Source organism: Thunnus maccoyii, chromosome 2, assembly GCF_910596095.1.
Source record: "Thunnus maccoyii chromosome 2, fThuMac1.1, whole genome shotgun sequence".
In the NCBI taxonomy this organism is placed as follows: domain Eukaryota; kingdom Metazoa; phylum Chordata; class Actinopteri; order Scombriformes; family Scombridae; genus Thunnus; species Thunnus maccoyii.
In genome coordinates, this window is record NC_056534.1 from 37,505,206 (window position 1) to 37,528,412 (window position 23,207).

The 23,207-nt window shown below is 40.3% G+C and overlaps 1 protein-coding gene across 1 annotated transcript; it reads right to left on the minus strand.

Moving 5' to 3' along the window:
• Window positions 1–5,437: 5,437 nt before the first annotated feature.
• Window positions 5,438–18,646, minus strand: ldlrb (low density lipoprotein receptor b). The gene is made up of 18 exons (XM_042392150.1): window positions 18,265–18,646; window positions 13,514–13,639; window positions 13,102–13,224; window positions 12,211–12,588; window positions 11,786–11,908; window positions 11,572–11,694; window positions 11,132–11,254; window positions 10,788–10,916; window positions 10,514–10,685; window positions 10,041–10,268; window positions 9,797–9,915; window positions 9,548–9,687; window positions 9,129–9,270; window positions 8,868–9,020; window positions 8,549–8,779; window positions 7,369–7,446; window positions 7,101–7,261; window positions 5,438–6,987 (listed from the first exon to the last, which is right to left on the minus strand). Exons 1-18 carry the CDS (start codon window positions 18,344–18,346, stop codon window positions 6,949–6,951), a joined length of 2,670 nt encoding a protein of 889 aa, XP_042248084.1. The 5' UTR covers window positions 18,347–18,646; the 3' UTR covers window positions 5,438–6,948.
• Between the last annotated feature and the right edge of the window lie 4,561 nt (window positions 18,647–23,207).

Here is a 23,207-nt window from a genome sequence, read left to right on the forward strand (position 1 = left end):
AGAGTTTATCTTGCTTTTTCTCTTAAATGTGAACATGTTTGGTTTCTTCTGACCACAGCAATATTATCATAAATGTACTGTGTGTAACAGCTAACCTTTTTTACCGCTCTAGTTAATGAATTGAATATTATTTCTTACAGTGTGAACAAAAAAGCTGGTAAAACATATAGTATCTAGTAAAAACTGTGTCTTTTTGATCAAATCTGTGTGAACAACCCCTGGCTTTACTTTACAACTTCCAGGAAGTGACTGTGGGCCGGTGACTCTACTGTGACGTAAAGTGTGTTTATTTTATCCGTAAGATAAATATTGTGCACCTTTTCACTGTCAACATAGCTGCCCCAGATTACTTGACATCTGAATTTATGACCCACTAGCTCATAATAATGTAGTACAAGTAAATGTTTGAAATGATGGCTGTCATGAATCCTGTTAAAGGCCTTGTAAACTTATCTGTCAGCTGTAAGTGTCCTTGAGTGTCCCTGGTGGCCTTGACTTACAGCATCACACCTCAGTATCTAATGGAAATGTTTTTGCAGTTTTCCATTGAAATGACACTCAAAAGTAAGTACATTTGCTCTGATGTAGAATACCTTATAAGGTACATAATAGACCGTCATGAGAGCAGATGCGTAGCTCTTGATCCACCAGGAAGGTAAAAAGAAATTTCAGATAATTTAGGATACAAATTTGTTTCAGTTCAGACTGAGCTAAAGGTGCAGTTAGCAAAGTCAGTAAAAGTAGCACACTGATTGAGCTATCTGGTGTGGCACAGAGCAAAAAAAACACTCATCCACCACACAGCAAGGACCAGGGTTTAATCCCCTGGTGTGGTGCTTCATGCTTGACTCCATCATACACAATGGCAGTGTTGACAGTGGGAGTTAGCAGCAACAAAGACTACACAACACATATAACGAGTCGCTCTGAATAGTAGAAAAGATTTTAAAAAACGGAGCAATATTCCCCAAAGATTATAACATTGTTTAAAGCCAAACATGCAAGTTTAAGGGGTGAGAGGTGTGTTGAATAAATACAAGAATGTAGTTTGTGTTTATGGACATTACATTGTTTAGTGAAAATATATAAATATATAAAATATATCTTTTGACTTGACCTGATGCTCTACCTTACTTTGAATGAGTATGAAGTGTGAGAATACAGTGAAGTGCTTGGTGGAGGATTTGTTGACTGTTTCTGTTAAATGTGCTTTTTTGTATGTATTCTGGTTTGATAACATTTACATTTATACTAACTGAAATAAAGCTTGATGATGTTGAAAGTTAGATTTTGGTCACTTGAAGTTCATAATTGTACTTCTGAAGGTAAAATTAGTAGAGAAATGTACTTGTAAAGGGTTTTAAAGTCACTTCTGCTCTGCCTGTATGTGAGAGTTTGACCTGTAGCCTCTGGCCTCTACAGGGTTGCAGAAATACTGATCACATGCTTTGGAAACTTCTTAAGCCATAAATCGTGCTCTACAAAGATCTCCATGTATTAACAGCGGCCTCCCCCCCCCCCCCCCCCCCCTCCCGCCCTCATGCCCCAGATCCCAGCCTCCGTCCATACTCCTGTGTCTGCTTCTTATCAGCCATGTGTAGGAAGGCAGTGACTAAGAATAACAAACTGCCATAACAGAGGAGTGTGAATGTGTGCCTTTGAGGTACAGATGGAGATCAGCGTTTTCCAATATCCCACTCCTTTTGTCCATATAGGTTTGGTTCTTCTTATCTGGTCACTGTTTATCTACTAATACATGACCAATAAATGAGTTATAAAGGAGATATCAACACCTTTAACATACTGTTTTCAAAGATATGAGCTAAAGCAAGTCACTATTCACACACTGAGTCTCTTTATTTCCAGTCAAGGCTAGCATCTACAAATATTTGGGTTTCAAATGTCGACCCCGCAGCCCAAATCAATCTGAGGCTACAGGAAGCATTTTTTTCCTTTAATGTAAGCACCATAGTTAGGCCCTTCAGCTTGGACTACATGTATCATGTGTTTGACTCTCCCAACTGGTTCACGTGATCTGGATTATACATGAGAGGAGAAATACAGACACAGCAGCCTCCCCCTACAGTGGCTGCCATCCAACACAAACATATGGAAACGCTTCATAGTCAGACAAGATGAGAAAAAAGACGTTTCGTTATTTTTTCCTCCTGCAGATCCAACTGAATTGCACTGCATTTGACCTAAAGTTGGAGTTCCCCGCTACTATTTCTTTATTGTGAAAGTTTGAATATATTATATTATTTATTTATGTGTCTGTTTGGGGATTTAATTCTCCAGTTCCAGCTTTTCAAACTTGCTGCTTTTCTCATCATCGTCATCATACATGATAGAAAACTTAATATCTATAAACTCAATGTACCAAAATCTTTGGACTGTTTGTAAGATAAAACAAGGAATTTGATGATACAAACTCAGACTTTGTGAAACAATGATGATCAAGTAATCAAAAAAATATTTAAAACAATCATTGGTTGCAGCCCTAAAAAGGCAGTAAGGGTAGCTAATAGCTTGAGATGGTCCACTTTAATCCAGCAGAAATATCACATCTTTAAAAAGGGAGATCCAGAGGATAATTCTTTCAGGCACCCAGAATTTCTAGTTATGGCCACCGTAATAACAATGAGCATCTACAGCAGCCCTTCATCATCGTTCTAACCCAGTAAAATGGTTCATTAGGCTGAAGGACATCCAGAGAGGCTCCCCTCCAAGAGTATATTTCAACACAAGTCCTGCATGAGACGACTAAAGACTTACATTTCCACTGATCTTAAAGGACAGGTTCCCAATGTTTTAAGTCAGGCACCCATATGAACACTGAAACAGGTTTTACTCGCTGTAATCATTCCTCTTGATCATACAGACTATTAGAAGATCCTCTCCAAATGCACTTACCATAAAAGTGATGAGGGACAAAACCCACTTATATTTAAAGTGCATTATGAAGGGATCTCCTGATGGTCAGTATGAACAGGAGGAATGACTACAGCAAGAAAAACATGTGTCAGTGTTTGTTTGGGCTCCTGATTATTGTTTTAAGACAGGCTAGAAAAATTAGGAACCTATCTTTTAATGAGTCAGGCTCAAAAAAATCAGTGCAATGGAAAAACCGAGTAATCTACTGCATCTCTTCACATATCAGTCAAACCAGTGAAACGGATGACGTTCAGCGAGCTTGGAGGAGGTGAACTGGGTTTCTTAAAACAATCTCAGGACAACGATCATCTCAAATCCGCCATAGAACAATATTTTGGTGTGATGGGAAAGACAGAGATGAACTGTATTCTAGCGGCTTCCCTGGTTTGTCATTGGCTCATCAATCATGGACTCCACTGTTCAAAGTGAAAACATACTGTCAGGGTCAGAGGAGTTGAGCTCAGCGTGGAGGATCAGAGCGAAAGAGATATTAGTGAGACTTCTTGTGATACGTGCCATGATGAACGCTGTTACTGCTAGTTTTGGAATCGATGCAGGATGCCTTACAGAGACGCTTGTGACTTTCACTACGTTTCACCGATACAGTAGATTCTCCTCAGTTTACACAAGTGTATAAACTGAGGAGAAGCAATCTACTCTTTTTTTTTCAGTACAAGTAATTTGCCTCAACACTGGTGTCAGTTGCATCCTCCTGCGTCCTGCATCTTGTTTGGTCCTCAGGTTGTCAAGCAGGGACCAAACAGGCTATTGTTGTTACTTAATCATCAAGACAGTTGGTGCCCTGTTTGGTAACTTGACAGGGGAATCTATCCTCCATCCACCCCTTCCTCCTGCCCCTCCTCCTTTCACTGTCAATTTTTCGAGGATACTCCCCTTTGCTTACGATTCAGTGGTGTGAGCTGCCTGCCGGCCAATAGGGAGACAGCGATGATATGTAAATAGTGAGGTGAGTAAAAGATAGGGATGACAGACAACATTGCAGAGAGCAGGTGTCATTTGTCACCTGAGCCTCAGGTGTCTCTGCTTATATTACCTCATGGGCCTATTAGCACACATTGGTACTCAGGCTAATTTATATGAATAGCAAAGTGTCAACAGTGATGCTGCTTGCGATGGAAAGATAAGATTTCCACTTCTGTGTGCACTTTAGATGCAATTAGCCCCCTTAGTGGCTGAAATGACCTTATCATCAAATGTCAAGTAAAGTGAAGTAAAGTGGATGCACAGAACTAGATCATCATCATCAGATGTGATACTGCTGGGTGTGGAGTCCTTCACACTGGAATGTGGATCTCGGTTCCTGACAGACAACATAGCAAAGCTTCTCAGGGACTCGAGCGGATGGTGGTGCTGCGTGTTCTTGAACACGGCCCGTCTATGATGTCAAACATAGATACACACAGTCTTTTTAAGTTGACACATTCGAAACGCCGTCGCCTCTGGCATGAAAAACCTGCTCCTCCAGTCTCTGTCCTCACCCAGGCATGATTTATATCCTGGTTTTTATTATTATTATTACTCACCAATTCCTCATAATGAAACTGTGCATAAGTATGAATTATGGCAGCGGTTTATTAGTGAGAGGATGATGGCTGTTTGCTTTTATGGGTGGGTCAGGCCATCTCAGATTATTCATACAGCACGGCCTTTTTGGCCTTAGATGATTTGATGTCCCTCTTTTTTTATATAATGGGTTATGTGTCTACATGTTAAAACAACACATTTTTTGTTGGATTTCACATGATCTCATGAGGAAAACATGATGACAGAAAAACAGAAATATAATGGAAATTGTTCATATCATCTTTAGTTGTTTAAATTACATGACTAGAATAAAAATGTCTTAGTAGCAAAAACTTTCCCCTTTGATCTGCAGAATAAAATGTTGATATTCTGAGTAATTCCTAATGAAAAAGTATATTATATATAAAGCATTCATTATTTTCTGCTGTAAGTGAACCAAATAGCTGTTTCTGCACCTCATAATAAATGGAAAAGAGTGGAAGTTTATTTATTTGGATATCATCTAAAATTCATGGCACTGTGAATTCTACTAAATGTTGTATTCAAACAAAACTAACAGGTGAGAGCAGCGGATGATTCAAATGAGGGGATATATGTTTGTTTAAGTTGACAGAGGTACAAGAGCAAAGACAGACAGGAAGGACAAGAGTCCGATAGCAATTCGTTTCAGCACTCATACACTCTGTGTGCATGTTGTGTTGTAGACGGAGAGTGATGGTAATGTTTCCAGGCAACATACAAGATTGTATTATACCCATTGCACCCAGTTTAAGAATAATTAGTTTTGTCGGGGGAGAGCTTTAGAAAACATCTTGTGCTTGGCTCTCATGTTCTATCAAAATCTAATTACCAAGCTTGAATTGGATGAGACAGTGTCTTTTCTCATATGTCCCAGTTTATCTCAGTCAAGATACAACATTGACTGAGTGTAAAACTGATCCACATTAATAAGAAAAAGTTGTAAACCTATTTTTTTTATTTAAAAAAAGACCAAAACAACCAAAAATGAACAATGTGCATTAACAAACAGGCTGCTGTGCGTCAGTCCTACAGATGTGTACATACATTCCTTTGTGGCGGAGAACATCGTACTTTGCACATTACAGTATGTGCCTTAATGTTACAATAAAAACAAAACATCATACTAATAAAAAAGGCAGAAGCAAAATAAATTATGTAAATTAGCACTGAAAAGGAAACAAAAATCGGTGTGAAGAACAAAGAGACTTTCTTCAGCGCTTCTCTGTAACATGAAGCACACTGTTGACTCAGACAGGATGTCTGTCGTACACACAGAGCTGAGCAGGTGTTCAAAGGTTTGATTGAACGTGTTAAATAACAGCTGTACAATGTAAAGGTTAGACTGGCCTGGCTGGAACAAAAACAATTCACCGTGGTTGGTGCCGATATATAGTATTACTGTATTTACAGCCAGATGTCAACAATCTTAAAACCTCTTGTATATTTCCATAAATAAATTAAAGAATCTCTTATATATTTACAATATTTCTTGATTAAAATTTACAGTTGTAAAAAGGCAACACCAAAGTGAACTTAAGAGTGTTTTACAAAATATGTACACAGACTATTTACAGTGTTATGATAAGCAATCACTTACAATCACTTTTTACTTCTTTGTTCATTTACAAATGAACATATTCTTCATTTTGGTTAACTTCAGAAAATTCAGCAGCTTTTCTATTCACAATGTAAACCATCTGTGACTTCCATACTCTGAAACCTTATTTATAGATAGGTCACAAAAGGGGAAAAAAATGATGGTAGTGATTAACATGTGACTTAAGTTTGAGCCAAACTATAATGGATGATAATAGTGAAAAAAAATGCCTCTGATATGAGAGCCAACAAAACTCTATACCCAAGAGAAGAGAAAAGCCACAGAGTAATTATGAAGGCCATCCCGCTGAGGGCTAAAGCACTATCTGGCATTAAATACCACAGAAACTGGTTTGGAAGGTCAGTAAGGCATGTTCGTACACCCGAAAAACTTAACTAAACTACCAGTGTGTGGGTGGAAGGCACAGATCAGGCTTTTCAAGTTTAACTTGCAAATGAGACTTGTTACATTTCTTTAGGTAATGACAAAGTAAGAAAGCATCTGCATCTTTCAAAATGACAGAATGCTGAGATAGACAATTTTCAGGTTCGGCTTCAAAAGAATCAAAGCTCTGGGATTAAGAACGTCATCTTCTGAAACCATTTTGTGGCTTCCTGCAGTTATGCTCTACTATGTCTTCATTTCTATTTCTTTTTTTTTTTCAGTTCTCCCTTTAGACTTGGACGGCACACTGCTGAGGTCAGAAACATAAGCCACAAAATGAGGTCACCAGGGAGGTAAGGGGCTGTTATAAGCAGCAGCAGTAGAAAAAAATGGCTTTTGTTGCTTCACCTTTACATCAGAGAAAAAAAATCACTTCAAATAAAACTAACGCCTTCTTCATCTTTGGGTCATGCGACATCCACGTCATCCATGCTCAGCATTTGCCTCTGCAAAAAGAAAAAAACATAACATTGAATGAGCAAACTACATACTTATGGTGCATTTTAAGGAAGAATATTCAATAATAATAATAAGTGACTTGGCATCAAAGTGAAGATACCTGAGGGTAAACATAGCCGTCAGAGCTGTTCCTGCAGATGTGCACCTCATCCTCAGTGGTTTTCTGATACACGGGGTTGTCAAAGTGGATGGTGTTGGTGTTCTTCAGACGCCAGTGTCTCCACAGCAACACTGCTCCAAACACCAGCAGGGACATGACCACTACAAGGAAGGAGTGAAACAGCCATTTGAATTACAAAGTGTGAGTGAGTGGGGCAGGCTGAGGTGTTTAACAGACGCACAGAGAGAAGCTGAAATGTGGAACTTACTTATCGGCAGCACGATGTAGAGAGCGATAGAGTGGGACGACTCGGCTTCTGCGGGCATGGCTGCGTACCTGTTGTTAGCTGAAAAAGCAGAGAGTAAAATGTTTATGTTATATTTCTTTGATATTCAAAGACATTTTGGGAAATACACTTATTCACTGTCTTTCTGAGAGATAGATGAGAATATCGATACCACTCATGCCTGTCTACATAGACATGAAGCTACAGCCAGTAAACAGTTAGCTTAGCTTAGCAACCAGCTGAGACACTGCACCCGGCCAAGAAATAGTCCAGCACATAGTGAAGCCATAAAACCACAATTTGTCTTTTTTACACTATGATTTTTATTCTGTTTGTGCTAATTAGTGGGCTTTAGAGGTGCTGGGAGGCCAGGCTAATTTTTTACCCTTGTTTCAAGTCTTAACACTAAAATAAGATAACTAGCTACAAATATGAGAGTAGTATAGAGCTCATTATAAGCAGGTAACCATAGCAACAATACTTTCCAAACAATACCATAGCACCTCACATTGCGTTTTATCAGTTAACTCACATCTGATAAAACTAAGAAAATTATGTGTCAGCTGATTACAAACAATCTTTATTGAAAGTCAACAATCGTGCAAGTGACCCTGCGAGGCTGCACTTACAGCAGCACAGCAGAGCTTTGAGCTAAATGCTAATGTCCGCATGCTAACATGCTCTGAGAGACAATGCTAACATGATGAATGGGTAAAATGTTAATTATTCTCACCATCTTAATTAGCACTAAACCCAAAGAAAGAAAAACAAAGCTGATGGGAATGTCATTTGCATGTATTTAGTCACAAATTTTGTGTATTCATTCATTTATTTTCTTCATGCATTTTATTAAGGTACGGACCCCCATGAACTGTGTCTTTTGAAGTTTGAACTGAATTGAAAATATTGAACAAATTAAAATTTTAACCCACTAGATGAAAAGTTAAGAGTTCACCAAAGATATCACAGTTAATTCTGTTGGTAATGACTTAGCGTGGTAGCTAGCGTGGCTAAAAACATTTTAAACCCAGCTTCCCTTTTTTCCGTTGTTAAGAGGTATCTCAGGTAAATTTTCAAACAACTATTCTCTGTTGCAGATAGATTTTCATGACTTCGTCAGTACATTGCGTTGATAAAACTGATTCTTTGCTGCTTCCTGTACCTTGACCAGTAGCAGCAGGTTCTTGTGTGCTCTGCGTGGAGGAGACTTTTGGCTCCTGCGGCAAAATAGCTGAGGTAGTTGTGGGCCTTTTGGTAGCTCTGGTGGTGGTGGTGGTTGTAGTTGCAGTAGTTGTCGTCGTAGTGGTAGGCTGACTGGGTGTGGTAGGCTTGTTGGGAGCCTTTGGCGGGAGGGTTGTACCAGTTTTGTTTTTAGCAGGAGGGGCAACTGGGCCTGCCAGGAAAGTAAAAATAAGGGTTACCATCATGATTCTGTGTTAAATTTCAGTTCATTTGTAGTGCCAAGTGCAGGGGACACCTACTTGTCACACATTTCCTCATGTCAGGTCCCATGGTCATGTGGTCAGGACAGGCACAAGTGTATTTAGGAGAGTGCTGGTTGATCAGAGGGGCAGGGAGGCACATAAACTCACAACCTCCATTCATACCGTTGCTCTTACTGCACCAGTTCGTACCTACAAGAGAGAAAGATGCGTATAATAAAAGAGAAAGGATTAGAAAATGTGATATGGCCTCTATAGTTTGTTAGTTGATAGTTCTTGATTTTAGCAGCGTTGCTCTACCGATTGGTTGCTTGAGGTTGTGGTACAGTACGATGTCCTCTGGCTGGTCCAGGTCTCCTGCCAGCTCGGTGATGTCTTTTCCAGTCAGACGGTTGGCAGTGAAGACAGCACTGTTGCTTATGTCCGTCCAAAACACTTTCTCCTGTTTAAAAGGGAAACAATACAATTCAACGACATTAAATAATTTCCTCAACTACTAATGAATTAATCAAAAAGACTCATTAAGAATTAGCACTACTGATCCAAATATATAGGGAATAAAGTGCACCCTCAGCAGTTAAAGCTCTTTCTTTATACTTTAAAACATTTTAGCTGGATAATGCTCACAATGCACATTTTTGTGATAACATCTCCTTTAATAACCTTTATTGACATTTTTTCATCAAGGGAAAAGCCGACTATATAACTTCATAACTAACCTCAAAGACAGCCAGAGACATGGGGTGGGAGAGCTTTTCCTCGCTGAAAATGAGAGTATGTCTTGTCCCTCCATTCACGTCAATACTGGAGAGAGTGTGCATCTTGGAGTCCACCCAGTACAGACGCTGGTTGACCATGTCTGTCCAGACACAGGACGAAACATATGAGGATTTGACATGTTGTTAAAGCCGTATGTATCATACAGATTGAACTGCTGTCATTTAATGTGTTCATTGCGTTCTGCTTACCGAGGGTGATGCCACTGGGCCACACAATGTTGTCTGTTACCAAGGCAACGCGGTCAGCTCCATTCAAACCGCTCTTCTCTATCTTAGCCTCCTCGCCCCAGTCTGTCCAGTACATGAAGCTGAAGAGGAAACATGAAAACACATGAAAACTGGAATCATGATCCCAAAGACAATCTGTCAAAAGATGCAGTTGAACTTTTAAACTTTTACAAGTCATTTAAAACACAACTTTAACCTGACTCACTTTTTTACTGGGTCCACTGCGATGGCTCTCGGCTTCTCCAGGTTTTCTGTGATGAGGGTCTTCCTCTTACCGCCATCTGTCGTTGCCACAGAGATAGTCTTCAAAACACTGTCAGTCCAGTAGATGTTGCCATGGATCCAGTCAACCGCAATACCCTCCGGGGCCTCAATCCTGCTGCCAACTACTACAGTATGGTGAGAGGAGTTATGAGCCACGTCTATCTTGGAGCTGTCGGGAGGAAGACGAGGGTGGAGAGTTTTACTTTAGAGGCAGATATCATTTCATCCGCAGTCTGGCCTATATCACAGTCTCTCACTCACAAGGTAATCTTTATTAATCTTGACCGGCATCTCAACAATCACTGGTCTTTACTAGTTGAACGCGGCACGGAAACCTCATGATTCCACTTTATTCTCTGCTGAAGCACGTTTGACCAAACACTTAATTTGATAAAGTTTCTGAGTATTTCTAACCTGTAGATTTTCTTCAGGGAAAGGTCCGACCAGAAGAGCATCTTGTTAGGCATGTCCATGTCCAGAGCTACCGCATTCTTCAGCTGGGGGATCAGACGGACGTACTCGCTGCGGTCCACCGTCATCTTCCTCACCTCGTGCTTGTTTGTGAAGTACAGGGTGGGCACAGTGCCTGGAGGAGAAAGAAGAGAAGAGAAAAAGAGGAAAACGGTTCAGCTATTGTCAGATGAGACTTGTACTCTACTTTAAGGGGTACATTTTGAGCAGGGATTACCTGATTCAGCTCTGCATGTCTTGGTCACAGGGTCGATCTCGTAACCCTTCTCACAAGCACACTTGTAGCTGCCCGGCAGGTTGAGGCAGATCTGACTGCAAATGTCCGGCTCAGCACATTCATCAATGTCTGCAGGTGGAGGATCGGAAGGTCAATTGGAAAAATAGCAGTTGGGGAATTGGAAACATTTCTCACAAAGTCATGTTTTAAAGCATTGTTTCTTGAAATAGATCCAAAGTTGGTTACTGACCTACTTCTATAATAGAGTGAGAATTAATGTTTTATCTCTGTTTTTCATTCTTTTAACGTAAAGACGCTGCAAATGTCTGATTTCCTCCTCTCACCTCCACAGGTTTTCTTGTCCATCTTCAGGCTGTATCCAGCAGGGCAGGAACAGTTGTAGCCAACCTTCAGATCGTTGCAGTAATGGGAGCAGCCGCCATTTCTGGTCAAACACTCATTGGTGTCTGTGGGGACCAGATACACAGAGCTTTCAAGCAGTATTCATGACATCCACTTTCCTACTGGTGCTTCAAATTGTAGGTGGACTCATACAAACCACAAACTATTTAGGCCAGTCAGCCAGGGCTACATGGCTAGCTGTTTTATTTTCCAGGCTATGATGTGGTTTTTCTTTTTCCCAGAGCAGTTATGGGGCTAAAAGTATTCCCAAACTCTGATACACCTCCTTTTTGCCAGTTTTTCTGAGCAGTTTTGCAGTACATTGTGGACACAAGAGTGGAAAAGACGCTGTCATAAAAATGTACAGGAAGGTTGTACTTACTGCACTCCTTGACAGGTTCATCTGACCAGTCATTGCAGTCTCTCTGATTGTTGCACACCTTCTCCATGCTGATACACTCCCCGCTGCGACACTTGAACATAGTAGGACCTTCACAAACATTTTCTATGGAGAAGAGCAAGAGAGTATAAATTTAACTGTAATCTAAAGGTATAAGACAACTGAGTGAAGTAGAGTGTATCTCTGGGAGAGTCACCTTTGTGGCAGCCAATCTCATCACTGAGATCCCTGCAGTCGTGCTTTTTGTCACACTGGAAGCTGCCGTGGATACAGGTACCATCATTACACTGGAACTCATCTGGGCGACAAGTAGCACGACCTAGAAGAAGAAGACAAATGGATGAAAACAGGATAAAGTGACAGTGAGACAGAGAGAGAGAGCGAGAGGAAGAATGACATGATACAGAATGGAAAATCATCGCTGACATGATCTATTGTGGTTCTCTTACATCAACACTGATGATACACAGTATGTGCAGGATGTTTTCTATGATCAAGCATGAATAGGCAACATTTGTTAGGCTCAGTTTTCTATTAAAGTGAACTCTCAGTATGAAGATTCATCAGTGGAAAATAGGAGATGCATAGAATAAGAAAATCTAGCCAAGAAAGCCGACTCACTGCAGTTGACCTCGTCGGATCGATCCAGGCAGTCCATGCCTCCATCGCAGTGCCAGCTGCCGTGGATACACTCTCCATTTGCACACTGGAATTCATGGGCGCCGCAGGACACCGCCTTCTTCTCCGGCTGATGTCCAGCACAGTTCTGCGGCCATTCGTCAGACCCGTCGGCACAGTCTTGGTCTCCGTCACAGCGCCAGAGAGCCGGCACGCACATGGAGTTGTTGCACTGGAAGGCACGAGAGCTGCAGGTGGGTTTGGGGCAGGAAGCCTCATCTGAGCCGTCTGAACAGTCGTTGTCGCTGTCACAAACAAAGGTTCTGGATATACACTGGCCGTTGGCGCAACGAAACTCGTCAGTCCTGCATTGTTTGGCCGCTGCGGTGAGACAGTAGGTGGAGAAGAGAGGAGTTAATGTGATGATGAAGCTGGATCTACACTAACCAACAACAACACACATCAGTGGAGTTATTGAGGTTCTCATAACCTTATGTTTATTTCTAAATACCATATTTACATTTATTAACTGTACATCAGGATTGTTTGTTGGTTTTGGCACCTTTCTCTATGCTGCTAACACTCCTATCTGCAGACACAAACCTTTCAAGGACAGTTTTATGTATTTAATCATTTATTGCAACTTCCTTTTTATTTTCATTTCTATACTACACATCTACTCTTGTGCTTCCTTATCCTGCTGTGACAGTTCATTTTATAAATAAAGTTTATCTTGTCTTAACCTATCTTAAATTAAATGAATTCCTATAAGACACTATACTTCTGTAGGCTAAATCAGTGTCTTCCTCTACAAAGTTGCCTGGTTTTTATTTATTGAGTTTGTATTGTTTGTGATGTTGTTCAAAGTGTGAAATACTTATACATAAAACTTACTGCAGTTTCTCTCATCAGCCCCGTTGTTGCATTCAGCTTTGCCATCACAGTGCCAGCCTTTTGGTATACACTGGTTCATGGGAGGTCCACAGTTGAACTTTGTTGGCGGACAGGTTTTAACCGCTGAGGACAGAAAATAGAAGAATGACTCAAGTGATTTCATGTATTAACAGAGAGATAACACTGTGACTACGGTTAAGAGTTTACTGTGAACTGAATAATCACATCCTTCTGGAAACAATAGCTTTATCAATGTGTGTCTGAAACTATTTATTTATTAATTGAGAAAACAATAGTCAGATGAATCCCACCCAAAAAAAAACATAATCATTAGTTGCAGCCATATTCCTGTTTATTGCATTTTAATTTTATTTACAAATAGTCTTAAGCCCTAAGAGATAAAATAACTCACCACAGCTTGCAGGTAATTCATCTGTTCCATCACCACAATCGTCCGTCCCATCACAAATCCAGTTGCTGGTGATACACCTCCCGTTTCCACACTTAAACTGACTGGAGCTGCATGTGTATGCTGCATCTGCAAATCATAAAAACAGGAGAGTTCATTCAGGGTGACATGAGACTCGCTGCAGAGTTACATTAACACCACGAGCTCAATTGCTCAATTTAAAATGCTCGTGACCCCCTCGCAGTAACGTGAGCTTGCGTCAACACACACAAAAAAAAACAGATTTCCTTGTGAGGTTGATGTTAAACTGAAAATTACACACAGGACAAAAAATTACAATCAAATACAGATAACTGACGGTGTGAACGCCTCACCTTTTACTCTTTGCTTAAATCAGAGGAGATTAAGAATAACAACACTGTGTGTTTCCCTGAATCATGTCAGAACAAGAAATTAAGTTATAATACTTTTTATGTAAAGAATAAGAATAGAATAGACATCTTTATTGTGCACTCATGTGGAAATTCGTCTTTGGCTTCAAAGACTCAAAAACTACCTCTGCCGTGGGTTAGAATACATGAGATAAAGACAATAAATGATAGGTCCTGTAATGATAAACGGTTGGGATGGAGGACTAAATAAAGTATGTGGACATGGGAAACCCTTTCTTCACACCATCAACAGTTGGTCAACCCTTCTTTCTTTCATTTCCCCAAAACACACCCATGAACACAAACAGAACTTCAAACAGAATAAAACAAAGAATGGGAGGGGAGGAAACAGATTTTTTAAAAAAGATATTAGATTCTCTACAAAAAGGTGATGATGCAGCTTTGGTAGAAATTTCCACTCATCAGACAGAAAGACCCACAAATGACATGTTCTGTTTATGTACTTTAAACGTTGATCAAATGTAAAACTGTTCATCTTGTGCAGGTGTATCCTCAGTAGTAGTAAATATTACTGTTACTGATGTGAAAAGACATCAAAATTTACCCCAAACACACATCTGTTACTGTGGTTTGACACAGTTCAGGTCAAACTATTCTCAGTTCTCAGTTTGTCATCTAAGTGGAAACAGCTTCACTGCTCGGCCTGAGGTTTAAACCTTTGACCTCTCATTGACCCTGGTTTATTTTAGGATTTTGCCCCGAGCCAATCACACCTCAGTGAACATGCCGCCATAACAGAGAGGACATCAACATCAACCAACGCAGGCCGACCGTTCACACTCTTGAGCGAGTGCAGCGCGGCATCCTCCGTCACCTCTGCACCGCCGGTCTCTCCTGTGACCTGGAGGCCGGAGTAATGTCAGTCAGACTATCCCTTTAAGACAATAGCATGGGAGGAGTTGAACAATCACACCACCAGTTGCTGATTGGTCCCAGTGTGGCATTCCTCATTGCAGCATCACCACCACAGTGACCCACAGACAGAGGCGGAGACTCAAAACACAAGGAAGTCTGTCAGCTTGGTGGATGAGTGGAAGAGGTACAGTACAGGTCTGACCAGTTACAATTGAGTAATTCTGAGTTTCAGATGCTTGTAAAATTAGGAAAGGATGCTTTCCCAATACTGTAACTCCCTCCTGCTTTAAAATGTCTGTTTTTTTTGTATCTGTTGAGGAAATTAAGTTGTTTTGAGGTTTTACTGATTAGAGGAAAAACATTTTTGGCTGTCTCTGAGAGGCTCTTCCTGCTTACCCCATACGCTCACACTTTCACGGAAACCACTAACACACACACACAAACCTCCCCCACACATGACGGGCAAGCGAGGCGTGAAGCCAGCGAGGATTGCAAGAACAGAGTTTCCAAAGCAGAGTCCAGCTGTTCTTGGAGTGTAGATACGCGTTGACACATTTACAACAAAAATTTCAAGTATCTCTCTTCAACTCTCCCTCACTTTCCCTCTTTGCCAAACGTTCATTCATTCCGTTTGCAGGAGAAGAAGGAAAAGTAGGTCAAACGTTGACCCTTCTTGACCTCCAAACTCCTGACCTCGTCTCTGAGGGTGGAAACTGTAAAGTATACACGCCAATGTTTTTCCTTTTCCATAGCTAATCTTCTCTGTTGCTTCCACAAATGGGTCATGAGCCTCCTGAGAATACTGTTCAGCAAGATGAAGTTTCCTGTACTTCTTTACAGTTAGACTTCTCCGTGGAGAGACGTGCAGGTTTAAGATGATTATTTATTCACTGCTCTGTCCTGAGCACCTATAAGTTGAATTTGGCCCCAAAAAGCCACCATTATGTTTCCTCTCATATGTAAAAACCTCAAATCTGTCAAGCACAGCAGACGTTCCTATTAAACATAATTTTAAGGTTTTTTAAAGGTTTTTGACATAATCCTGCTGCTGCATCTTAATTTAAACAGCAGAACAAGCTACTGACATGTACACCGACAGAGAAACCTGTTTGAACTGTATCTCAGGCCTCTGCTATTTATACCTACAGTGGGGGCCCTGGCAACCAGCAGACTGCGTGATCATAACACTACCATGTAAGGCCATTTGAATACTACCTCAAACAAACAACAGACTGTGAATGATTCACTTCAAAATGTGTGAAAAAGAATACTTGTTTGACAGCAGAGACTGGCCGGATGAATGGCAGATACTCTAAAGAGGTTAGACCAGCTGTCAGCACAACGCCGCACGGCAACAATCCTCCTTTGTGATCACATGTGACTTTGTTCACTAACAATGCGTTCCTGTCTTTTTATGGCGCATGCATGCAGTACACACACATTAAAAACCTTCACAAAAAGGTGTGTTTATTGACTCAAACATACAGCCAGCAGTTAATAAATAACCAGGATGCATGTGCATCAAGAGGACCGACAGCACTTATTTCTGCTTTGGATCTGGGTTTGTATTGGCTCAGTCATCTGACTGCACTTTTATTGAGATGAATTATTTTATTGAGATGAATTCAGTGGACTTCTAGTAAATTAACACTGCTGTGTAGTCCAACATGCCAAGAAACGGTCTAACCATCTTAGTTAAAGACGTCGCGCCTAGAGAGTCAGAGAAAGTTTTTAATGAAGGCATCATCTGCAGACATATCAAACTGCTGTACGTTTCCTATCTGTGGCTTTCACCTGATGTCAGTATCTTACCCCTGCAGCTACTCTGCTGACGCTGTGGTTAAATTCACTGAAGCATGCAGATGTGTAAGTGACAAAGGCCTCTCTAATTGTACAGTTGGAGGTATTTCCGAATGATTGATGGATGAAGCTGGATGGGTGCATGTAAGACTCGTCTCAGACCTCCGTGAGTCATGACAACTTCAAAGTTTAGACTCCCGAGAAGAAAAAAGATCTGTGGCTTTTAGTGCTCTTCACTACAGTCCGTGGCTCTGCCTCATTTCAAGAGTATGATAAATACAAAGGAATACATTAAACAAACCAGAGCCAGACATTCAAATACACACACACACAGAAAACACACGTGAATGCTGCTGCACACACACCAAGCAGATCTGATGACTGGAAGTGAGAGCCATTAACTGGAAAAAAAACTCAAGTTTTAATCCGAAAAGCTGTTGGAGGAGAGTTGAGATTATTGGAGGATTACTAGAGCAGCTGGCAGAATGGGGCTGAAGCCAGGTTAATTCTCAGCACATTGTTGGTCTTAAAGGGCGTTAGGTTCACTCCTTCAATCATGTTTCTTTTTGTTTGTTTGTTTTTTGCCTGAAAATGTAGCTGAAGACTTTTAATTTTGCCTTTCTGTCCAGAAACTGAGTGGTTTCCTATAGAGCTGCAGAGGAAAAAGGAAAATGTCTGAGGCTAAAAATAAACATATTTATTAATATCTCATCATCAAACAGTTTAAAATGTTTTCTTTGGCTTTCTCTTGATTTTACACTTTGTATTTTATGGTTTGATCACTTCATTCTGCAAGTTTTTAGATTATTTTCTGTCCCTTTTAACTCCTTTACTTCTTCCCATAAAGCAGTTTGTGTTATTTCTGCTTCTAAAGGAGCCACATAAATGAACTTTGCTTAATTGTCTTGATTTTTTTGCTTCTGTGTGGAATATGCAGTGTTTTTATGAATGTATGAAATATTAATTAATTTATTTATTTATTCCATGTAGCTAAATAAAACCTTTGAAAGCTCTTGTGTGTGTGTGTGTCATTACTTTAATAGGAATAAATGGAACTGAGGAGGGTAAACAAACACAGCAGCAGCTTTGAATCTGCTTTTCCTGCATCTCTTATCCTCCAGCATGCTGCAGGGCGGATGCAGAGACGCAGGAGTTTTTTTAGCCGCACCCTGTGTCGTTGACAACCGCCTGTTTCTGCGTTTATTCCTCCCATCTGAAACTTGAAACCGGCCGGCGCCACCGGCGAAAGCGATTGGCTGTACGGCTGCATCTTAGAGCGAAACAAACCAATTAAGCTGCTGTGCGTAAATTCCATTCATGCCGAAATTGTACACCACACAGTGTTGTTATTACTGATATTATTGTAATTTATATTATTGGTTAATGTAGTTATCACAATTGTTGAAAATGTTTTACATCATGTTCAGCGCAGGAGCATCACGGAAAGATTTTCATTTGTAGCCGTGGAAACCCGAATAACACAATAAATGTGTGATTTCCATTCGCTGTGACGTGTAAATATTCATGCATTCACCTTTAGCTTCATGTACAGCTGCAGTGACACTACCCTGAAACTTCGAAACACTGGAGCATCCTTCTCTCTGCGTGTGGTAAGAAAGATACAAGCCAGGAAATGACATTTCTTACCTGCTTGAGGCGACCAGTGAATGAGCATCAGCAGACACCAACATGTTGACAGGCCGGCGAGTCCCCTCCACATCCCAAACATGTCCTGTCCTCCTATTTGTGTCCTTATTTGACAGCAAAAGAAAAGTCAGCTGTGGACACAGGTTGTGGGAGAGTTCACACTGTTGTTGGATCTGTGCGTAAAAAGGCTGCGGATCAGCAGAGTCACGCAGCGGCTGTGCGTAAAAAGGAGAGTGCATGAAAAATATTATGAGGTTCGAGTCACATCCGACCATTTTCTATGAGGCTGACAGGAGGGCGGGGCTAAAGCAGTGGTGTGATGTTTGAAATTGTACGTGAGCCCCGCCGGGGGGAGGAGCCACAGTGGTGCTGTATCATTGAGATGGCGCACGCGTGTGTGTGTGTGTGTGTGTGGGTGTGTGTGTGTGTATCTCGTCCTTGCATCACCTCTCCATCCATCTATCTCTTCCGCCCAAACTGGTGTGTGTGTGTGTGTGTGTTTGTGTGTGTGTGTGTGTGTGTGTGTGTGTGTGTAAGAGGGAGGATGAATGGACGAAAGAGGACAATCTGACATTAACAAAGGAAGTTCACATCCTGCCAGACTTTTATTGGTGATGAAGCATTTCTCTGTAAGAAAAATCATCTTTTATGTTGCTGTCACAGATTAAATAAACTATCCAGCATCAAAGATAGTCAGGATCACTGTTCTGATCACGTTTAAACCAGAAAAGGGAGAAAAAAGAAAGCTTGTGTGCATATGAAACCACATGGGACCATGTGCTCACACATGGGGAGTCCTCTGTGGCAGGTTGAACATATTGTGGCTTTGTTTCCTTTAGAGATATGCTGGAGTCAGATATTTTCCAGCTGCTAAACTCACATACAGAGAAACTCCCAACACACATCATTTCTACAGTTTTTTAAACTCCTATGTGGAAATGTGGGGAATTTTTCTTCTGGTTTCCAGATTGCGTGTCCAGTGGACACATTCTTGACAGCTTTCCTAGACAAAAAAACACACTGGCAACTCCTTTAATAATGAATTATTAGTTTCTGTCCTTTGTTTAAGCAAAAACATTTTAGTTGTCAAATGTGAGGATTTGTTGCCTGTTGTTGTCATACAGTATAATTACATTTCTCTGTGGATTTAAACTGTTTAAAGACAAATCAGGGAATTTGAATCCATCACCTTTGGCTCTGGAATATTATTATGAGCATTTTTCACTATTTTCTGATATTTTATGGTGGAAAAAAATCCAATTAATTAATTAATAACAAGTTATGAACAAATAACTATCTACTAATCTATTGATCTGAATCTACTGATGCTGCATCATAATGTCTTTTAAGGAATCCTGATAGTTAAAAGTCAAACAGACATATTAGATAGACTGTAGTACTGAGCTGAATCTGTACAAATGTAACACTGTAGGTTAATCTGTATCAGTCACCGTCAGGTCTGCTTCTCCTCAAGCAAACAGAACATTTGGCAAACAAAATATCACCGTTATTAATGATGCACGATGTGTCTGATGTTCTGGACTGTAATTTTAGTAGATCTGCAGTTTTCAGCGACTAGTATGACTCACTGGGAGTGTAAGTGCAAGATTCAAGTCCAAGATTGTGATATTTTCTCTGGGAGTGATATTAGCTGCTCTGAAAGTGTTTCTGATTGCAGAATCTCATTCTTTCCTCCACATTTCCTTCTTTATGCGTCATGAAACCTCCAAATAGGTTTTCATTCAGGGTTCAATGCAAACAACTGTAAAAATATTGGAAAATTAGTGAAGCTGCAGCGTTGAATGGATCAGTGGTTTTAGTAGTGAATAAGGCAGAAAAAACTGTTTCCATGTTTCCATGTTTCCATGCGGGCATCCTCTGTGTGTGTGTGTGTGTGTGTGTGTGTGTGTGTGTGTGTGTGTGTGTGTGTGTAGAGGGGGAGGACCTCTGCTGGTTCCTGGTAGAAGCTGTGGGAAGTATTCCTGGAATGCCGAAATAGCGGCTGGATTACATATTTCTGCTGCACCCACCATCACTACACACACTGTTAACACACCTACAGACAGGAGCGCTTGTGTGTGTGTGTGTGTGTGTGTGTGTGTGTGTGTGTGTGTGTGTGCACAGTACATTTCTAATTATATCTGTCACCTGAACACAATTTAGTTAAACACCAACCTTACTGACTTACTGAAGAGGAAAGTGACAAATGAGTCACATGTAAGTCATTTAGATCTTCTCGTCTGTAGCTCCCTTCCTTACATTGTCTTATTTCCTTCTGAGTCAGAAAGGAAAAATGTTCAGATAAAAGATGTGACAACCATGTTTTAAGATAAATTACAAGTGGATTAAAAAAAACCTTTCTATGAGACTCATAAAAGAAGGTTACGGAGCTTTTTAACAGCAGAGGTTTTGACTTGTCGTAGCGGGGAACGAGCAGGTGTTACTAATCACTTTAACAATGCTTCTGCTCTACTCAGGTGTCGCTGTGAGTCTTCACAGTGTGATAGTGAGCCAGCATGCACAATAGCAGGACTTCAGGAATAATTCATTTCATTATTTACACCTGTGCTTTTCCTGCTGTGACATGTAAAAGGAAAATGCATGACCTCCAAAGTCTAAAAGAAAGACGAGATGTCTTTTTTATCCTGAAGCATTTTGACATTTTGGACATATTTGATTTAATGACAGCAGCAATGTAGCTTTTATAATAGTGGTTATAAATGCTGTTCTTTGAGAGTTAAATGCAAAATATGCATAGATGAAAAAAAACAAAAATCATTTGTCTTAGTCTGCAAAAATCCTGTTAGTTTTTATCTTATTGACAGACACATATAGACTGTATCCAACACAATTTAGTCCTTGTAAACCAGTAGCTTTCTGAATTCCAGTCAACATATTTCAGCATATCTGACGGCTCAGATCTACAGTATCAATCACAGACTGTACTCACATTGTTCTGGCACTGATCCGCTAATCAGATTCAATTGTCATTTTGTTTCACCTCATCATCAGTCATATATGAATCACTGAAAAGATCAGAAATGTGGACAGTGATTCAGGAGACCAGTCTGGTTCTTCCTCAGTAACATTTTAAAATATTCCTCACAGGGAGAAAATATGAAATATCGAATCATATAAATGTTACAAGTAGCCTATAAATCCATGCTGATCCTGATCAATTGAAAACACTTGTCTGTAGACCAGAGACAGACACACAGTGTTTCTCCTTCATTTAATACCAGCTCAGTGTGTTTCAGTGTAAATCCTTCACATTCAGAGTGGAGCTTAAAATAAGCTTTAAGATCAAATAAATGTCCAAAGCAGATGATTATTCATCTTATTAGCAAAACTCAGCATGTTCACAACAACACTGGACGTCTTTTTTTACAACTCCTGAGGAATTTGAGCTGCTGCTGGATTTCTGCTGTTTTGGGGAGTTCAGGAGCTGCTGCTGCTGCTCTGCCCCCTGCCTTCCCCTCCCCCCTCCCCCCCGGCAGATGTTAACAGCTGGTTTTGAATTGCTGGAGATATTCAGAGGTTCCTAGAAATCAGGAAACTGAATCTACTGCCCCCCCTCCTCCCCCCTCCCATCATCTCCATATGGAGTAAACACTTCAACCTCCAACACAGGCCTGCTATACTGTCAAGGTGCCGTTAAAAACCACACACACTCACACATCCAAACACGTGCCAAGTTCTCCAAACCGACACTACTATATTTCTCTCCGTGTCAGCCAACTCTCAGATAAAATAAACATAAATATGAGGGGCATAGCCAGGTTGTTCATATCTTCTGGATAAATACTTTCTGTATTCACTTATTGGTATGACCTTACTGAGAAATGAGACCAGGGAGATGTAATGTTTATATTTCATGTTATGTTGGAGGCTTTTAGCCAGCGTAGGAAGGAGGTCAAATCAGCTCCAAGTACCATCTAAAAGGTGCAGGATTTGACACCAAAGTGTTGTTAAATTTCCCTTCATGAAAAGTTTTGAGAGAAAAAAATGAAGGAGATTTTGAGGAAGCTTTTAACACTGAACATTAAAGACCGTTTAAAGAATGTCTTGTATCTTGAGAGGCAGCAATGTGATGATTTACCTCAGACTTCCTCCCTGTGGTTAAACCACACCATTACATCACAGGGCTCAACAAAACTTCTAACTAACTACTGTCAGATTTATTTGGACCCAAAATGTAAAGCTTTGTTCCATAAAAGGCCAAAAAGATTAAGACCAAATCTAGAGTAAAGTGTACGTCACTGCGTTGCAGCTGCGCTTTTAGTGGATGGAAGATTTAGAATGACAACATACCGTTTCTCATCACTGACAACTAAAGCCTCGAAAAATGCACCGAAAACTCTTTGACCCCGACGGTTTCCTCCAGCAGGAAGATAAGACTGCAACTAACCATCTAACTGTTGCTTTCATTATCAATTCATCTGACAATTATTTTATTTATTAATCATTTTGTTTATAAAAAGTCAGAAATTGTGAAAAATGCTCATTTTCATTCCTGAAAGCCCACGCTGACGTCTTCAACTGTCCAAAATCCAAAGATATTCAGTTTACTATCATGTTTGACACATAAAGCTTTCTGTAATCATTGCAGCTCTATATTTCCAAATTCATCTGTAGTAATGATATATATCACACTAGGCTGCAACTGACAATTCTCATTATTAATTAATCTGCCAATTTTCTCAATGAATCGTTTTGTCAATAAAATGTCCATCACATTGACTCAGAGACCGAGACGACGTCTTCAACTCGCTATGAAACTCAGTTTACTTTCATTTAAGACAAAGAAAAGAAGCAAAACTTTACATTTGGGAAACTAAAACCAGCAAATTCAGCAATTTTACTTCTAAAAAAAAGTGACTCAAACTGTTATAAAAATAGTTTCCAATGAATTGTTTCAGCTGTACATCAAACAAACAACAAGA